Consider the following 16,689-nt stretch of genomic DNA (forward strand, 5'->3'; position numbering starts at 1 on the left):
TATATCGCAGGTTGCAGTCTGTTCTTACTTCTTTCTGGACGATGGCGGTGGACGACGTTTCTTGAACACACTTTCACTTCGTGCAGACTCTTCTACAGCTGTTTTGCTCTCCACTGTCTTTATTGCATCTGACTCTTTGAGTGCCGATTCCTTCTCCTGATTAATACCTTCCACAACTGGCTTGACGTCGATTCCATTTTGATTATTCTCCTTGTCCTTTCCGGCCACAGGTGAATTATCCTCTGACTCATCCTCACCGTTTTTGACCCATCCATTCCCTTGAACATATTCTAAGCCTTCTTTATCTTTTCCCCCATTATTCGGTGCAGCAATGACAGGATTCAATTCCAATCTACCCGTCCAATTATCTCTATTCAATCCTACTTTTTCCATTTCTTCCTTTACCTTCTTTGGATCAAGAATTATCTTCTCTTCTTTCTTTTTCACTTTCAACGACTTGATCGACGATGGATCCCAATCATCTTCATATGGATCTCTTTTATGCTTATTGGAAGTTTTGTTATATTCGAATTTCCAATTTTCATTCTCTTCCTCTTCATCTTCCCCTGTCCATTTCCTTTTCTCCCCCTGCCCCTGCTCCTGCGCTGCCTGTGGATCGGGAAGGGTAACAGTTTCCCAAGCTGATGGTTGACCTATCTGATTCTTGATCTCTTGCTGAATCTCGTACTCTGTCTTCTCCTCTTTATAACCCAGCTGTTCGGCCGTAGAGTAGTTAGAATACTTGTCGGTAGGTTTGACAGCTTTGGGTTTCGAGCTTCCTGCTATTGCCGCTGAGGAGGAAGAAGGGAGTGATGAGAGGATAGATGGTTTGGATGTGCTAGGTGAGGCTGAGCCGGATGCCTTGTCGTTTGCGTAAGCTGCTGCTGCTGCCTAATTATCGATCATGTTGTCAGCTGTATGCCATTGGCATTGGTACAAGTGATACCAGACAGAAAAGATAGGTGAGTAAGTTGTTAATCACTTACAGCTTCTATCCTAGCCATCTCAGCTGCTTCTTCAGCCTTTTCCTTCTTCGCCATTGACCCCGTCTTGTATAAATCCCTGATATATCGTTCGACATTGCCGATGTGCTTTAATCCGGTCTCATGTTGTTTTCGAGACTACGAGATGCGACAGAAATGATCAGCTTAACTCGACATACGACCTCAATGGTGTCATTAGATGAAGGATGGACGTTGCTGCTTGCATAGAGATATACGACGGAGACAACTCACAGGTGCATCATCTCGAATGTAGATACTACAGTATTTACAGTAATACTGCTTTTTCGATACCCAGTATCTGGGCAAAGACATAGAATCACGTCAGCTCATCTGTCTACGAAAACCAGGTGAAGTGGAGCTCACTCTGTCATCTTGGCCAGATACTACCGGCCTCGTTTGATGATATGTAGCATGTAACACTGTTAAATGAATAGATGGAAACGCTGCAGCGAAAGAAGGGTGTGGTGGCCTCTCCAAAGAGTCTGTTTCTGCGAGTGAATTGGTCACCTTACGTAACATTCTAACCCAACCTCCACTTGTTCGATAGCACCGAGCAACAACAGGTTGATGACGAAGAAGAACGTAATGATCACTTCGAGAACAAACATTTCATCACCACAGCCTAATGCTAGACCTTGTCGCACCATGGTACGTACATCTGGCGATTGAATACTGCGATACTCATCGGGACTCAGACACCAAGCTGATTTCTACCCTCTATATAATATAGCACGGTATCAAACGAACCCGACTGACCCCTCAAGCGGCAGAGGCTAAGAGGTTGAAAGAGCAGAGTAAGATTGAAGCGTACCTAGCTTTGGAGCAGGATGTCCTAGGAAGGGTAAGCCGGATCTATGACTGTCAGGTCGTGCAGAATGAGCTTATGAATTGGTTATAGAAACGTAGGAAAGAATATGATATCGAATCGTTGGATCAAACGACGAGGTTGTTGGACTTGAATCCTGAATTTTATACGATATGGAATTACAGGCGGAATATATTGCTGGGTCTATTCCCTTCACTGTAAGTATGACCACATCGCTGATCCCTTATTCCTTTTATTTTTCGTCGTCGCTAGGAGATATCACATGAGCTCATGCTAACGATCGGATTGGTTCTGGTAGATCACCCGAAGAAGTAGTTTGCCATCTCACTACCGACCTCCGCCTGACCACCTCGTACCTCTTAGTCCACCCAAAAGTATACTGGATATGGAATCACAGAAAATGGTGTTTGGAGTCTGTCCCATCTGGACCAGGGGATACAGTCAAGTTGAAAGAGGGATTTTGGAAAGGTGAATTGAAATTGGTCGAAAAGATGTTGGATGCCGATTCGAGGAATTGTAAGTGCGATTGGTGACTCCACATCATGATATATCAGGTCAGCAGTATCTAATCAAGGAGCTGCCGGGGGTATGAGAGATTTGAGCGCATGAATAAATATGTTGGGCTGATTCTCATCTCTATATGATCATCAGTCCATGCATGGGATTATCGTCGATACGTCCTTTCCTCGCTTCCCACCCAAAGACCCTTATCAGACGAACTGAAATATACTCAAACGAAGATCGAATCCAATTTCTCCAACTTCTCAGCTTGGCACTGTAGGACCAAAACCCTATCCGCTATTTGGGAAAAAGAGGGGACTAGTCAGCAGGAAATAAACAAGATTAAAGATGAGGGTAAGTACGAGGACGAGTATGAAATCTCGATGTCATCAAAGAGAGATGGGGAATAGGAGGAATCATATACTGATGATGAATTGCGATTATGACGGTAGAATTCGAACTGGTTACTCAGGCTCTATGGACTGATCCTAACGATCAGAGCGGTTGGTTATACCATAGATGGTTAATTGGATCAGGTGAGCTGATTTCCGCACAAGGGTAGTCGATATCGAGCTGACTGATTATGCTATGCCGCAGAACCTCCACTTGAGATTTTGCAGCGAGAGATGAAGAACATCAAAGACTTATATGAAGCTGAGCCAGACTCTAAATGTACGTTTTCTTCCACCATCCTTGCTTCGTCCCACCGCATAATGCAGCTGACATCGTTTGATTGGTTTACCAGGGTGTATCAACGCTTTAGCACATTATACGCTCCTACTTTCCAAAGACCCATCGACGAAGCAAGAAGATCAACCGAAGTTGAAGGAGGATGCTAGAAGTCTGTATAAGAAATTGGAAGAAGTTGATGTAGATAGGAAAGAGAGGTATAGAGATATGGGTAAGTGGTCCCGTTCGCCTACTCATATACACCACAAAAAGCTCGCAAAGGCTGACGAAGATGTTTGGCGATAGCTGAACAATGTAAATAGCCTTACAATTCTAACATATATTCATATCAATAATGAGACATGATTAGTCACTGAATATATATATATAACCTCTAATCCATCTCCTACATGTAATGCATCATGTAAAAAGTCTAACAACACTGATCGTGATTTGCACTATACAACATCATCCAATTCCCTTTCCTTACCCATCAAACCCCTTCCAAAAGCACCCGCAACCACTTCGAACCCATCTTCCGAATCCTTCACTTCATCTATGAATAAATCGTGTCTATCCGCCAGACGAGTTTGATTCCTGCGCAGTTCCCGGATGACACTGTGTTGCCTGGCGCAGAGTATACATTCAGGTTCGGAGTCGGACAAGCATCTGATACAGCAGAAAAGGAAGAGTAAGCACATTTTCGTAGTTCAGAAGATACCTAGAGGCATACACCAGGAGCATGATAAATGGAATCAAATGAAATTCAAATTCGTCTGATCATACTTATATTCAGATATTCGGATTTAGAGCAAGGCCAACTCACCTTTGGTGATAACTATGTTTACACATGAAGTGTACACTCGGTAAATCCAATTGACCACCACACGCCGCACATCTCGTCACTTGGAATACCTCAGGTTGATCAACATTCGATAAATCTTGGATCGCCTTTTTCTTCGTGAGCGTTTCAGATCGATATGATTCTACTAGGTGTTTGTCCTGAAAATTATCACACAAACACGAGTAAGCCATATATGTTTTCCGCACAAGCCCCGATCACACAACTTTCACGGATTGATAGAAACCCCAAAAGACCAATTAGATGACATCGTAAAGCAGCAAATCATACTCACCGATTCAACCTGATCTTTATTCTCTCCAACTTTCCCTCTCAACCAATCTTTGACCGTACCTATACTAGCCACTCCATTCCTGCTTAGCAGCTGAATCACCGCCAAGGGAGGTAATATCCTATACTCATCAATCTTTTCAAGGATCTTCACAAGGTCTTGGTGATGTTTCGATAATATAGCAGGTGAACTAGTCAAATACCTCAATACCAATGGATATAATCCCAAATTACTTTCGATTTTCCCATAAATCTTCAAATGATCTAATGCTTTTTGAGAATCATTCTTATCGATATAAAACCTGATTATATCTTCATACATTCCCATCTGTTCCCATAATTTGATTAAACCCTGATCGAAACCTACCGTCGAACATAGGATCAGAGCGTGCATTGGATCGTAAGGTAGATCCTCATTCGAAATTACAGCTAAAGCCTTTTCACTTGATAATTTGACTATGTCAGGGTTGTCCAATTTGGTAGATGAGAGGTACAATTCTAAAAGAGCATTCCAAACTGCCCTTTGATCGATCGTCGTCGGATCAGAAGGCGGAGGTAAATCGATATTTCTTGAAGGAGCGGTAAAGGTGCTAGACTGTGTTGGAAGGGGTAAAGCAAGAGATTGGTTCCACAAGGCCAAAGATACCGATTCGAGGAACGTGATGAACAGCTCTCGGTGATCAACGAAATGAGCAAAATATTGTCTCGGTGAAGGTGGGATATAACTTGGTTCATCTTCTATTATCGGTGCAGCTTCCAATCCCGTTCCGCTACCATTTGGTACATCACCTTTTTCACCATTCGGTTGTGGTGCAGCACCATCGGTCTGAGCGGAAGATTGAGCACCTGAAGGTGCGTCACCTGTAAACAAACCCGTGACTCGATTGTAACCGAGATACGATAACATAGCTGGGCCAGAGGACGTTGTAGTATTTCCATTGGGTTTCGAGTCAAGAGCTGGCGTTGTGATTTTCTCCTTTCCCAAGTCTCCGGAACATAGGTCAATGAGTAGGGCAGTCGTAGCTTGAGGTTCAGCATTAAGCAGAGTACGACCATATCGCACCATATTCTCCTCGCACTGCATATCGTACGACATTAGCTGAGTTGTACAAATTTTTAATCTCAGGGATTCTAGCTTACTGCTTCCGGTCCCAATCCTCGTAAATATCTCAAAGCCTCTCCAATCTCACCAGCATCTTCGATCTGAATCCTCAGATACTCTTCGTGTCTCCCGAATTTCTTGGCAAGGTAGGTAGCATGTTCGTAGAATCCAGCTTGTCTACAAACTCTAATCGCCGTATCCAAGTCGAAAGGTAATTCTTCGTCTCCTGACGTTTCAGATCTTCTCGCTTCGGTCTTGATGAAACTGTCCAATCTTGCTCTATCGGAAGTCTTGGTGTAGCAATTGAGGAGTAAGGTTGTATGATCAGGATTGGCTAGACCACGAGAATGTAGTTCTTGGAGATAAGTAGTGAGATTATGTATCCGCTGAGCATCGAGGAACTGCAAAGATGAGCCGAAATTGGAATTCTCAGTTAGCCGATCTGACTTCTACCTGCATTCGACAGCTAAGCCAACACTCACTTTCCTGATGACGTAGGAAGGTTGGAGATTACCCAAAGTCTTGACGAATTGACCCATCGCTCCATCGAAATCACCTTTGGTATATAGATAATCACCATATCTCCGATGTATATCTGCTACACCGCTCTCCCCCATCCCTTGTGATCTGGCAAGACTGATAGCGAGTGTATACAGATTTCTCCTATACAGCACGTCGAGCTTGGCAGATGTAGAGTGTTCACTTAGTCTTGTGAGCTACCCAAACAACCAGGATCAGCTATCATGAAGCTTTGTGTGATTTAGCTATAGACTCACTTTGCCATTCCCACCATACACAAATATTCCTCCCCACTGACAGAATACCTCTCGAACACCATCTCTGTACGTCCCACTATAGCTGACTAATTTGTTTTGCAGATCGAATATGGTGACCTTGGAGATATCACTTGAAGGATTGGAAGAAGAAACTCCATCAGAATTAGTAGTGGTATTAGCCTGCTTTGAGACGTAATGTCGTACAGTGGCTGAAGCTGAATTTGCAGATGGGTAGAAAGGCGGTGAGATGATGATCAGATTATGTTGATATACAGCTATTGAGGATTTTGGACCTATTCTCAGTCAATCAATCAATTCATCCATCAGCTTCGCTTCTTCATTCACATGGATCAAGCTCTACGCACCTTCATAAGCATAACAAGCCCCTCTACCTTCATTGCTATACAAATAAATAGCTTCATCCCGGGCAACGATCATTTCCTTCCGATGCGAGTCCATGACTGCACAACCTAAATCACATCCTAATTCATCTATCGTCCTGGTCTCTGAGGTACTGCTTTTTCCAGATACAGGAGCGGATAATATCCTATTCGTGGTCACTATAAATAACGATATACCCGTTCCATTCGGTTCTTGCGGTTCGCGGAATCCTAATCCAGTTATGGGTTCTTTGGATTCGTGGATCACTCGTGCTTTCGGTAAGGCTGTTAGGGATGTCGGCGAGGTCGTGAGTGATTGCAAGAGGTGTCGGTATAGTAGGACTGTGCCGTCTCCTAAACCAATGGCTAGATGTGAAAGGTTGGAGGTGATTGCGATGGATGATACCTGAGAGTAGAGAATATATATGTCAATCGGTGAATCCCAATATCGCAGACCGAGTGTGATAATTAGTAGCAGGACAGGAATACTTGTTCTCATGGAAGCTACATTATATGATGGACTAGATGGCACACTCACAGGATGTGGTCGTTGACCATGCTGTATCCTAGTATTCCGTACTAATACCGGTCCCCTCTCTCTTTCGGATGATCCGCCATTCCCATCTTTCTGGGCGGACTTTCGTTTCTCTTCTCTAGTCAAATCCCAAATCTTCAACACGGGCCATCTGCTACCCTCCTCTTCACCTATGGCCACTAACAATCCACCAGCTTCCAACAATGCTGTGGCACGTCCATTAGTCTCCCAAGCCTTGAATGTGCGCTCTGCGTTGAAATGCCGGTCGAGAAGGGTTATATGGGTGGATGAAGCTACGATCAGGGATTGGGGTAGCGGTGAGTTGATCGATGTGGGAGTAAGGATGATTGGTGGGGTAAGAGACTAGGGGAAGAAGACATGACAAGTCAGCTCAAACGGCGTGATATGACTCACATCGGGTTGGTGAACTGAATGGTAACGGAATAGAATAAAAGCGACATACCCGTATTGATCTAGGTGACTGAGCCAAGTCATCATGATCTTTCACATCGTCCACATCGAAGAATGTGAATGAACGCCATTGGGGTGCGGATGGACCAGCGGGAGAAGGAAGGGAGGTCATGGGAGGAGTTTTTGAGAGGAGATGTTGGTAGACAAAGGACTTGCCTGCCTGTTTCCTAGATGGTGGGTGAGATCTTTATACATCAACAGCATCCCATTGTTCATCGTCATCAACATGACCCTGCTCAACACCAACACCTCCACTCGGATCAAGGATCAACAGTCAACATCGCACTTAAATGGGTCACGTGGATACAACAGGCGAGTGGAGGTGGTTCACCTTTCATTCGAAAAGTCAAAATAATCCATGGCGACATCCTCAAAGCCTTATCTCATCTCATCAACTTGTGTGAGATCATAGCACACGTAATACTCCAAGTATCACGGAACATCAAGGCAAGAAGCAAGGCCAAACGGAAAGGAGTACGAAAGATTCGTCACCATGCCTCACGCCGACTCGAGTTATATTCCATCGACTATCTCAACGTCAGTTTGTCAACAGCTATATATACGTAGTGTCCCGTCATAGCTGATAAAGTATATAGGAAATCAGAATTCTACGAACATGTCATAACTCACCTGGAAGCATTACTCGAGGGAGAAAGATACTGGGTCAGTATATTCCATCTTATCGACTCTTCTTATTGATCATCGCTAATTCTGACATCTGGGTCATATAGGTAACTAACCTAGCTCAAACTTCCGCTATACTCTATCATTCATATCTCGCCTCCTCATTATATGGCGGAGGGAGTATACATCCAGTCGTAAACTGGTGTGGTAAGCCTCGTCCTACCTGTTTACACCATTTATGCCTTGAGCTAATGGTCCCATTTGCATCAATAGGATTTTACCTCCATCCCCCTTCTAATTCATCCTCATCTCATCTTTCATCTACCTCCCCTTTACTATTAGGTCCATACCAAGGTCGACCCGCCTGTTTATCCATAACTCCCATAAAAGGAAAAGGAGTCTGTGCGGACGGCTTCCTATCCCAGCGGACATTGATAGTCAACAGCGTAGATGATTACCCAGGTCATATAGCTTGCGATGGAGATACAAAATCCGAAATCGTAGTTCCATTACGAAACGATCATAATGTAGTGATAGGAGTGTTGGACTTGGATAGTACCCTGTTGAGCACTTTCGATGAAGATGATCAAAACGGTTTGGAAAGGGTGGTGGAAATTTTGAGGAAAGGTTGTAATTGGTCATAGCATTTACATACATATTTGAACATATAATATCTATACACATGGGCCATTCGTAAATTGGTCATTACATCTGCCTTACTTGGATCTCCCAATCCTAGGCAACCCTCTGTCTCTCCAAGATACTCTTCTGGGAAGCATCCCTTGATACTCGCCTATCCGGTTGTTTACCCAATACGGTCAGCCCGATCTCTTCATCGTTTGTTAGGTATTCTACCAAGTTCTACTCACCAGTAAAAGTCTACCACATCATAAGCAGCCAACCTCTGCAAGAACCCTTCATCATGGGTAATAACGATCAATTGGAAATTGGCTTGTTTCCTTCGCTCTCGGATGATCCTACGGCACACCAGGTATCATCAGCTATCTTACCTACATCACTAATCTGGCAGCTGTTTTGATGCAACTTACTCGGCTAGAGCTTCAGCTAAAGCATTAATATTCTCCTGATCAAGATTCGTTGTGGGTCTAAAGGATACGAATCACAGTTCAGCTCATACACGCTCTGGAATATTCGAAGCGAACAGGAGAGCTGACTCACTCATCCAAAGCTAATACACCACATCCTTGACCGAAACTCTCTGCCAATGCCAATCTAATGATGATACTAGCCAGAACCTTCTGACCTGCCGAACATCTTCCTCTCATATCCAGTTCAACATCATTCTTGACCATGACTACTCGATAATTGTATGATTTCCTAGTCGAAGTTGAGGTTGTCTCATCGTGATCGGATACAATTCGAATACCATCGATATCTGATCCAGAGCACGGATAAGCTTGATATTCTTTCTATGACGAGGACATGGACGAAAAAGCTTACCTGTTCCCTGATATGTCTTATTCCATAAATGCCCAATAGTGTCGTTGATCTCATCCATTTTAATCGAGTGGTACTTCAGGATAGCACTATAAGAGCAATCAGCTGCACAGCAGGACCATATACTGGACTCAACAGCTACTCACTTATCTAATGCCTTTCCGTATTTCTCTAAATCATTATTTGCATGTTCGCTGACCTGTACACACAAGACCAAATCAGCTTTATGCTTATCCTCGACTAGGTATAATGAGAAAGATCGGGTGCAAGCTCACTTTCGTCTTGATCAACTGATCCTTGAACTGTTTATCAATATCCTTATAATCGCTCTTGAGCGTCTTCTCAGTCTTCTTCCTATTCTCAGTCATAGCCAACAATTGACCAGAATACAAATGTACCTATTCCACGCAGCTCAGCATCATCATGGCACCACACAATCTTATTCAAGACGTATGACCATCATCCCTTCAATTTATTAAGGGGGATCGAAGACATGGAACGGTCGGCTCACCTTCCCACCTACTTCCTCCTCCTCATCCATCATATCCCTATACTTCTCACTGAACTCTTTCCTACTCTTAGCGGCCGACTCCAAATCCAGACTGTCCAATTCCTTCTGAACTTCAGCCACTCTTTTACCATCGTCTCGATATTTCAGATTATTACTGATATTTCCTTTGAGGGATTCAGCTTTTGATAATTCAGATGATAACGATGCGATCGTAGATTCGATAGTCGTTCGCGCATCTTGAGCTACCGATATTTCTCGTTTGATATCTGAGAGAGAAGCTTCCACTTCTCGGATCTGTCGATCATTTCCCTCGGCAATATACCTGTAAATATGCATCAATACAACAGCCATATCAGCTGGTGTTCTATCATTGCACCAAATAGCTGGTTATTGACTCACGTTTGACATGCTCGATGCTTACCCTCCACTTCACTCATACTAGATTGGTACAATCCCACTTGAAGACTTGCATCGTTCTCCGAGTTCTGTCGTTCAGCTCGGTACCTATTGAGCGCTTCATTCTTCTGCCTCCAGGGTGCCTCGGCATTCTGAGCAGCAGCATCGAGATCCTACAAGTTGTACAAGATTAGCTTTATCAGCTATATTGTGCCAGAAAGAAGCAATGTTGCCGGATAATCTGACTCACCTTTAATTCAGCCTGCAACCCTTCTAGACCTTCTCTCATCTCTTTCAAAGCTTGTTCCTCTCTCATTCGTCTTTCCTGCTGCGATCTCAGCTCTCCCATCTTTAGAGTCTTTCGACTGATATCATCTGCAGCACTTCTAAGAGCGTTTGTCCTGAGTTCCTTTTCGGCATTGAGAGACTGTTGATCTCGAGAGAGGGTTTTACTATTGATGCAGAAAGATGTTGGATGAGCTTTGAAAGAGATATGGAGACAACCAGCAGCTTACATTTCATTAGTAACTTGATCGACTTCTCTCTGTACCTCTTCAACAGTCTTAAGGGATCCTGTACTTTCCAGATCCCTTTCCAGCCTCGATATATCAGATTTGAGCTCTTTCAGTTCGGTTATGGTTCGCGATACTAAGGCAGCAGCGGATTTGAGATTTTGTAAATCTCGTGTCGCCAATTTTGCCTTTTGGACTTGTGTTTTGGCCTAGAGAGTAATGTTGAGCTTTCCATCTCTGTACTTCGCGTCAATGCTAGCTCACCTCCTCAACCTCTTCTTGAGCTTTCTCCAAAGCTTCAGCCTCCTCTTGCACCTGCTTCTCCAACGATGGGATGACGTTCTCCCTCAACTCCGCGCATTGTGCAACTGAAGGTTGAAGCTTTCGTAGAGACTGCAAGACGCTGTTCCATTGCTCTTCCTCTTCCTTGTACTCTTTAAGTCCTTCAGGTGAGTATGAATCAATCCGGGTTTGTACCTGTGATTACCATAGATATCAGCCGCTTATACAATCGAACGACGATTTCAAAATCGCAACTGATCAAGTGCTTCCCTCAGCGACTCACATAACGATTGATCACTCGTTCTTGGTCATGTAAGATTTCTCTATCACATCCATAACACTTGTGTTTCGTCTTAGCTACTTGAGCGAACTTCTCCCAAAGCGCTTTGTTCTGTTGAGCATTAGCGATTTGACTGCACATCGTCTTTATTAGCTTATTTGCGTCCAGAAGCCTGCAATGGTTAGCTCACTTTCTGCGATAATCAACCTCTTCCATAGCTTCTTCAACAGCTTCATCGACAGTAGTCTTCTCAGTCTCAGCAGCGGCAAGACCATCTCGAACGGATTTTTCCAGACCTATGCATATATATCGGTGTAAGCACAACACGGGGGAAGTGGATATTGAACGTACGACTTAGTTCATCTTTCTTCGACTTGAGCGTTTGTTTTGCGATGTTAAGAGAAGTCTGTGACTGGGAAACATTTCGATTGACGGCTGCAGATGCGGCTTCAGCATCTTGAAGCTCTCGGTCTTTGCGCCTGTCGAACGGAGATCAGACATGAGCTATAATCACAGCAAGCAACTGGAGGGAGACTAGCTCACCCTGAGGCAAGGGCAATCTTATCCTCCATCGTTTCAGCGTCAATATCAGTTCCAACAAGCTCTTTGAACCTCGTAGCATGTGTTGCAATACTACACAACCAGTTATCAGCATCTTACCTCTCGGACGTTGACAAATGGAAGTTCCGACTTAATACTCACCTACTATCGACCTGAGCGGTCTTGCCGCCCACTTCATTTCTCTTAATCGTCAATTGAGCTCTTGAATCAGCTTGTCTATTCAAAGCCGACAATTCCGCATTGATTCTATCTCTCTCAGCTTCTTTCTGTCTGACAAGCATCGCCTTTTCTCTGATTTGCTCATCATATCTTGATTCTCTGATCTCAGTCTCCAATCGAGATTTCTGCTCTTCGTTCTCCGTTAGTTTCCCTTGGAGAATCGATATCTCAGCGTCAAGCGATGTGATGGAGTCGAATGATGCTTCAGATGATCGGATTTTGTCGTTGAGCTTTGCCTAATTAAGGTATCAGCCAAAGCTTGAGTGAATCTCGAGAATAATGACTGAACATACGATCTGTTCTTGTTTACTTCGCTTGGTAGCTAAAGCAGATGCTTTGCTGTTAGATAGCTTATCGAGTTCAGCTTGCAATTCTCGTTCTTTGCGCGAGTTCTCAGCCTGTACAGATATCAGCTGTCATGCTGCACACATGTAGATGCAAAGCTCACCTGAAGCTTCTTCAGATCATTCTCAGCTTTTCTCACCAATTCATGCATCTTCTCGACAAACTCCATGATCTTGTGATCTTCCAAGGGTGAATAATCGTATCCCGGGAAATCATGAGTTTTGGCAACTTCTCTGATGACAGCTTCTCGTTCACGAAGGTTCTTCTCGTACATCTACGTACGACTTGTCAGCTGATATCGCGGGATACTTATTCGTGAGCTCACCCTTCGATTAGCAAGCAGACCACCTTGTTTGCTAGCCAGACTTCTTTCCTTATTTCTCAGGTCTTCAAGTATGCCCTCCTCTTTCTCCTTGAGAGATTCTTGGGTAGCTCTCTTACTTTCGATGGATCGCAGATGGGCATCGAAGTTGTTCAGCATATGTTGCAACTCCTCAGTACTTTCTGTATCAAATTATACATTCAGCTATGATTGGCGACATCAGATCAATCTGAGAAGCTGACTGACCATTCATCACGTTCATGGTGTTGAGAGCATGTTGTCTGTTCTCTTCATACATCTTCTTCTTGTCTTTAAGGGATTCAGATCTTTCGAAAATCTCTCTGAACTCTCTTGCTTCATTGTAAAAATCGGCATTACGACCTTTGATGCGCTCTAGCTGTTCTTTAAGGTTTTCTAGCTGAGTTTGCTTGGAGTTCTCTTGGTTGATAGCATCTTGAAGGTCTTTTCGCATCTGCAGAAAGAAGGTCAACTATCTTTCCCTGAACTACTAATAGGCTAATGATATAGATTACCTACTCGCTCAGCCTTGTCCTTATCCGATTTGAGGAACTTCAATCTTTCCTTATCAACTTTCAGCTCGGCTGTTCTTTCTTTCCTAAGAGCTTTGATATTATCCAGAGCTTTGGTATATCTGCGCCCATCAATACCAATTGTCAGCTTTTGCCCCTGGGATTGAGTAAGATCCGGCTCACTTTGTAGCTTCGAATATATCGTCAAATTTCTTCTTCAAGGCAGCAGGCTCAGATAAAGGCCAATTCGATTCCTCCTGATGACAGAAAATTACATTTTCCAATATCGACTTCGATACACCTAATAATAATGGCACTTCTTCGTCCATCTCTGAACATTTCGTTGATATTGTATTTCTCTATATCACCTATGAATCAGCTTGTTTCACCTTTACCTGACATGAAAAGGAAGTTAAAAATACTACAACTGACCTTTCCTTCACCACCGTCTGGATCAGTTTTAGCTAAGATACCTTCCAGAGTTTTCATAGTCAATGCACCCGTTTTCTTAGTTGTCACTTGAAGGTTTCTCGTCACTGTCATTCTCTGTCTATTGACATTCCAGAATCTCAGTCTGACTTGAGCTTTGACCTCTTTCTCGTTAGCCATCTGAAATGATTCACCATATCAGCTCAATATCCCGGATGATGCCGGACAGCTGATTAATTCCTAGGAGAGCGAGGGTTGACTGACTTTGGGATCATGAACGAAAGCTCCCCCTTTGGTATTTGGCGGCATATCACCGGTTGTAGCGTATTTGAGACATTCAATAATCGTCTGTTGAGGCAAAGATCATTATAATAAGCTTGACTGCAATCGATGAAGATAAGACTAGCTTACAGTCTTCCCACTTCCATTATGACCTACTATCACCGTCAATGGTGAGTAGAACTCTATGACCTGCACATGTTTGTCGTCAAATGATCGGATACCTCGAATGGCAAGCTTGTTGAGGGAAGCCCTACGCAATCTTTTCAGCTTATGGGGACCTAACGTTCTTGTTCATCAAGCTTACATGTTGGTTGATGAAAGTTGACCAGCGAAGCTGGGGGATGAGAGTTGAGGATGAAACGTTCCGGTATGAACTCTTGCAGGCTGAGCTAGGGCGTCGGAACTCGTCAGTTTCTTCGGTCGTCCGATTTTTCTCTCTGTGTGTTACACTATGGAAGAGGAAAGAGGAAGAACGAGACTCTGGATCATGTTCTCAACCTGATCACCTCCACCCTCTCTCTGCTTGTTAGAATCGCGTCAACCAACAATCAATCCGATCATCTGCAACCGTGCCTAGCTTGTATGACCATCCAAAGCACATCGTGGGAAAGTAGCAGGACCCAGATTCACTGTCATTTGGGAGGCAAGCTCAAGTGTCAGTGTCATCGAATCGTATACAAAGCAAACCAAATCAAATGAATTCGAATTCCGGGTGATCACCCCCTTCTCCTACAACACCCACACGTACTATCCCGCTAAACCATGTCCTGGGTAAGCTTTATGTTTCTCTGAGTCGCTCATGTTACGAGATAGTCAGCTTACCTCCTTGTTATATCTCGTAGCTTGTCCCCTCTCTGCCCACATGGGCTCGAGCCACCCCCGCTTCAACTTCGACCTCTAATTCTCCTTCCGACAATGAGCAAGAAGAAGAAGATATAGATGCACCACCACCTTTTCCACTCCTCAACTCGCATCAGAGATCCTCTGTACCAGCTCCAGCTCCATCATTCTCAGTAGCTCCTCCATCACCTAAGAAAGCTACAAATGACGATGACGAGCCCCCATCCGATCTTAATATAGCTATATCCGATTCACCCCTTGGTAATATGGCTCCTCCTCCTTCTACGGTCAAAAAGCCGAATTTTGGTATACAGAAAGGTGGACAGGACTCTTCTGCTGTCGAGGAAATGGCAAAGAAGACACAGATGAAGACGAAGAAGAGGTCGAAGGTCGCTTTGACTCCTGGGCATAGTGCTTTGGATTGGGCTAGGTTGACGAGTAGTGGAGAGGATTTGAGAGGTGTACAAGGATTTCTGCGAGTTACGTTGGCCGAGTTGAAAGAGGTCAGTGATGATCTCAAATCACTAGAAATCTTTTGAATCACAACCAACCTGTCTGGTGAAGAGTCGTTGTGCTGATCACCAATCTACATAGCACAATACACCTGACGATGCATGGTCAGTATTTAACGGAATGGTATATAACATCACACCGTATCTGCCTTTTCATCCGGGTGGTGAAGATGAATTAATGCGAGTGGCGGGAAGGGACGGTACGAAGTTGTTTAGTAAGTATAAACAGTCTCTTCGTGTACCCAGTCAAAAGCTATAGAATCTATCCAAGCAAAGTTCCTCTTCTCAAACAACGACACATACTGAGGATCGCTAATATATCTCTTTCACCTGTAGTGCTCACTCATTCTTGGGTGAATCTCGATTTCATGCTGAAAGAATGTATGGTCGGTGTGTTAGTAAGGGGTTGAGTCAGTTGTACATTCATCCCAATAGCGGATCTAGATAATAGAATATAGAGACTACCATTCATTGGAACAACCGTTCAAGGTATCATGAGATCTGTCATACATAGGCAGTGTAACGTCTAGAATGTATTATTTGATGATATTATTCACTATCGTCCCCTTATTCGTAAAATGGCCAGCGAAATGTCCAAATTCATCCCACGCTTGACTAAGTACCTTGCATTCAATGATTGAGCTCAGAGTATCCTCGCATAAGCAAATAGCGATTCACTCGCCCGAACTCACTGTTCACCCTCTTGCCGGCCCCAGAATATTTTCCCATTGTTCATCCTCGAAAGACGCCGTGATGCAGATCCCACCTTGATTATAAGCTATCGAAACAGGTTGAACCCCATGTTCTCTGAAAGATTGCAAATGCTGGATAAGCTCTGTCATCATTTCATCTTCGTTGATCTCTTCTGCATATTGAGATTCTATGGCATTGACATTGAAATTGATAATTAGAAGTTGACAGGTGGTTGGTGGATGATCGCGGTCAGGGGGAAGTTGGGTTGGTGTTGATTCTGCTTGTGTTTGTTGCATCTTTGGTGTTTTTGTTGTTATTCGAGCACTGTGTAATGAACATGATAGTCATCCATCATCAAGAAAATCAGTGTTACATGCAATTTGTACGCTCACTATATTCTGCATTGATCGGATGTCTCACTCTGAACATGTCTCGCTTGTTGCGCATGCGCATCAAATCCGAAGATCAGAGCGTGCCTGCTTTTCTACTCTTTCTAT

At 43.8% G+C, this 16,689-nt stretch overlaps 6 protein-coding genes across 6 annotated transcripts; 3 read left to right on the forward strand and 3 right to left on the reverse strand.

Annotated features, from left to right (window-relative positions):
* Positions 1–24: 24 nt before the first annotated feature.
* Positions 25–1,375, reverse strand: L199_003532 (uncharacterized protein; the record flags this gene model as incomplete). The annotated part of the gene is made up of 4 exons (XM_064889262.1): positions 25–891; positions 987–1,121; positions 1,236–1,302; positions 1,368–1,375. The coding sequence occupies 4 exons, from the start codon at positions 1,373–1,375 to the stop codon at positions 25–27; spliced, it is 1,077 nt and encodes a 358-aa protein (XP_064745334.1).
* A 274-nt stretch (positions 1,376–1,649) lies between these two features.
* On the forward strand, positions 1,650–3,323 carry L199_003533 (uncharacterized protein; the record flags this gene model as incomplete). The annotated part of the gene is made up of 9 exons (XM_064889263.1): positions 1,650–1,652; positions 1,735–1,845; positions 1,903–2,027; positions 2,129–2,346; positions 2,482–2,685; positions 2,784–2,867; positions 2,929–3,003; positions 3,077–3,232; positions 3,307–3,323. 9 exons carry the CDS (start codon positions 1,650–1,652, stop codon positions 3,321–3,323), a joined length of 993 nt encoding a protein of 330 aa, XP_064745335.1.
* Positions 3,324–3,458: 135 nt separating this feature from the next.
* On the reverse strand, positions 3,459–7,508 carry L199_003534 (uncharacterized protein; the record flags this gene model as incomplete). The annotated part of the gene is made up of 9 exons (XM_064889264.1): positions 3,459–3,669; positions 3,827–4,002; positions 4,137–5,210; positions 5,273–5,635; positions 5,717–5,950; positions 6,011–6,303; positions 6,376–6,796; positions 6,929–7,288; positions 7,389–7,508. 9 exons carry the CDS (start codon positions 7,506–7,508, stop codon positions 3,459–3,461), a joined length of 3,252 nt encoding a protein of 1,083 aa, XP_064745336.1.
* Positions 7,509–7,889: 381 nt separating this feature from the next.
* On the forward strand, positions 7,890–8,664 carry L199_003535 (uncharacterized protein; the record flags this gene model as incomplete). Its single annotated transcript, XM_064889265.1, has 4 exons — positions 7,890–7,933; positions 7,993–8,059; positions 8,128–8,227; positions 8,294–8,664. 4 exons carry the CDS (start codon positions 7,890–7,892, stop codon positions 8,662–8,664), a joined length of 582 nt encoding a protein of 193 aa, XP_064745337.1.
* Positions 8,665–8,755: 91 nt separating this feature from the next.
* Positions 8,756–14,636, reverse strand: L199_003536 (uncharacterized protein; the record flags this gene model as incomplete). Its single annotated transcript, XM_064889266.1, has 28 exons — positions 8,756–8,813; positions 8,890–8,997; positions 9,070–9,126; positions 9,200–9,416; positions 9,482–9,567; positions 9,625–9,677; positions 9,754–9,876; positions 9,990–10,311; positions 10,389–10,558; positions 10,636–10,837; positions 10,901–11,106; positions 11,162–11,374; positions 11,463–11,592; positions 11,650–11,755; positions 11,811–11,938; positions 12,003–12,092; positions 12,162–12,475; positions 12,533–12,637; positions 12,688–12,858; positions 12,910–13,088; positions 13,153–13,378; positions 13,444–13,558; positions 13,620–13,795; positions 13,869–14,045; positions 14,130–14,213; positions 14,277–14,397; positions 14,452–14,531; positions 14,598–14,636. 28 exons carry the CDS (start codon positions 14,634–14,636, stop codon positions 8,756–8,758), a joined length of 4,056 nt encoding a protein of 1,351 aa, XP_064745338.1.
* Positions 14,637–14,909: 273 nt separating this feature from the next.
* Positions 14,910–15,909, forward strand: L199_003537 (uncharacterized protein; the record flags this gene model as incomplete). Its single annotated transcript, XM_064889267.1, has 4 exons — positions 14,910–14,918; positions 14,990–15,490; positions 15,582–15,714; positions 15,836–15,909. 4 exons carry the CDS (start codon positions 14,910–14,912, stop codon positions 15,907–15,909), a joined length of 717 nt encoding a protein of 238 aa, XP_064745339.1.
* Between the last annotated feature and the right edge of the window lie 780 nt (positions 15,910–16,689).

Source organism: Kwoniella botswanensis, chromosome 1 (assembly GCF_036426115.1).
Source record: "Kwoniella botswanensis chromosome 1, complete sequence".
Taxonomy (NCBI): domain Eukaryota; kingdom Fungi; phylum Basidiomycota; class Tremellomycetes; order Tremellales; family Cryptococcaceae; genus Kwoniella; species Kwoniella botswanensis.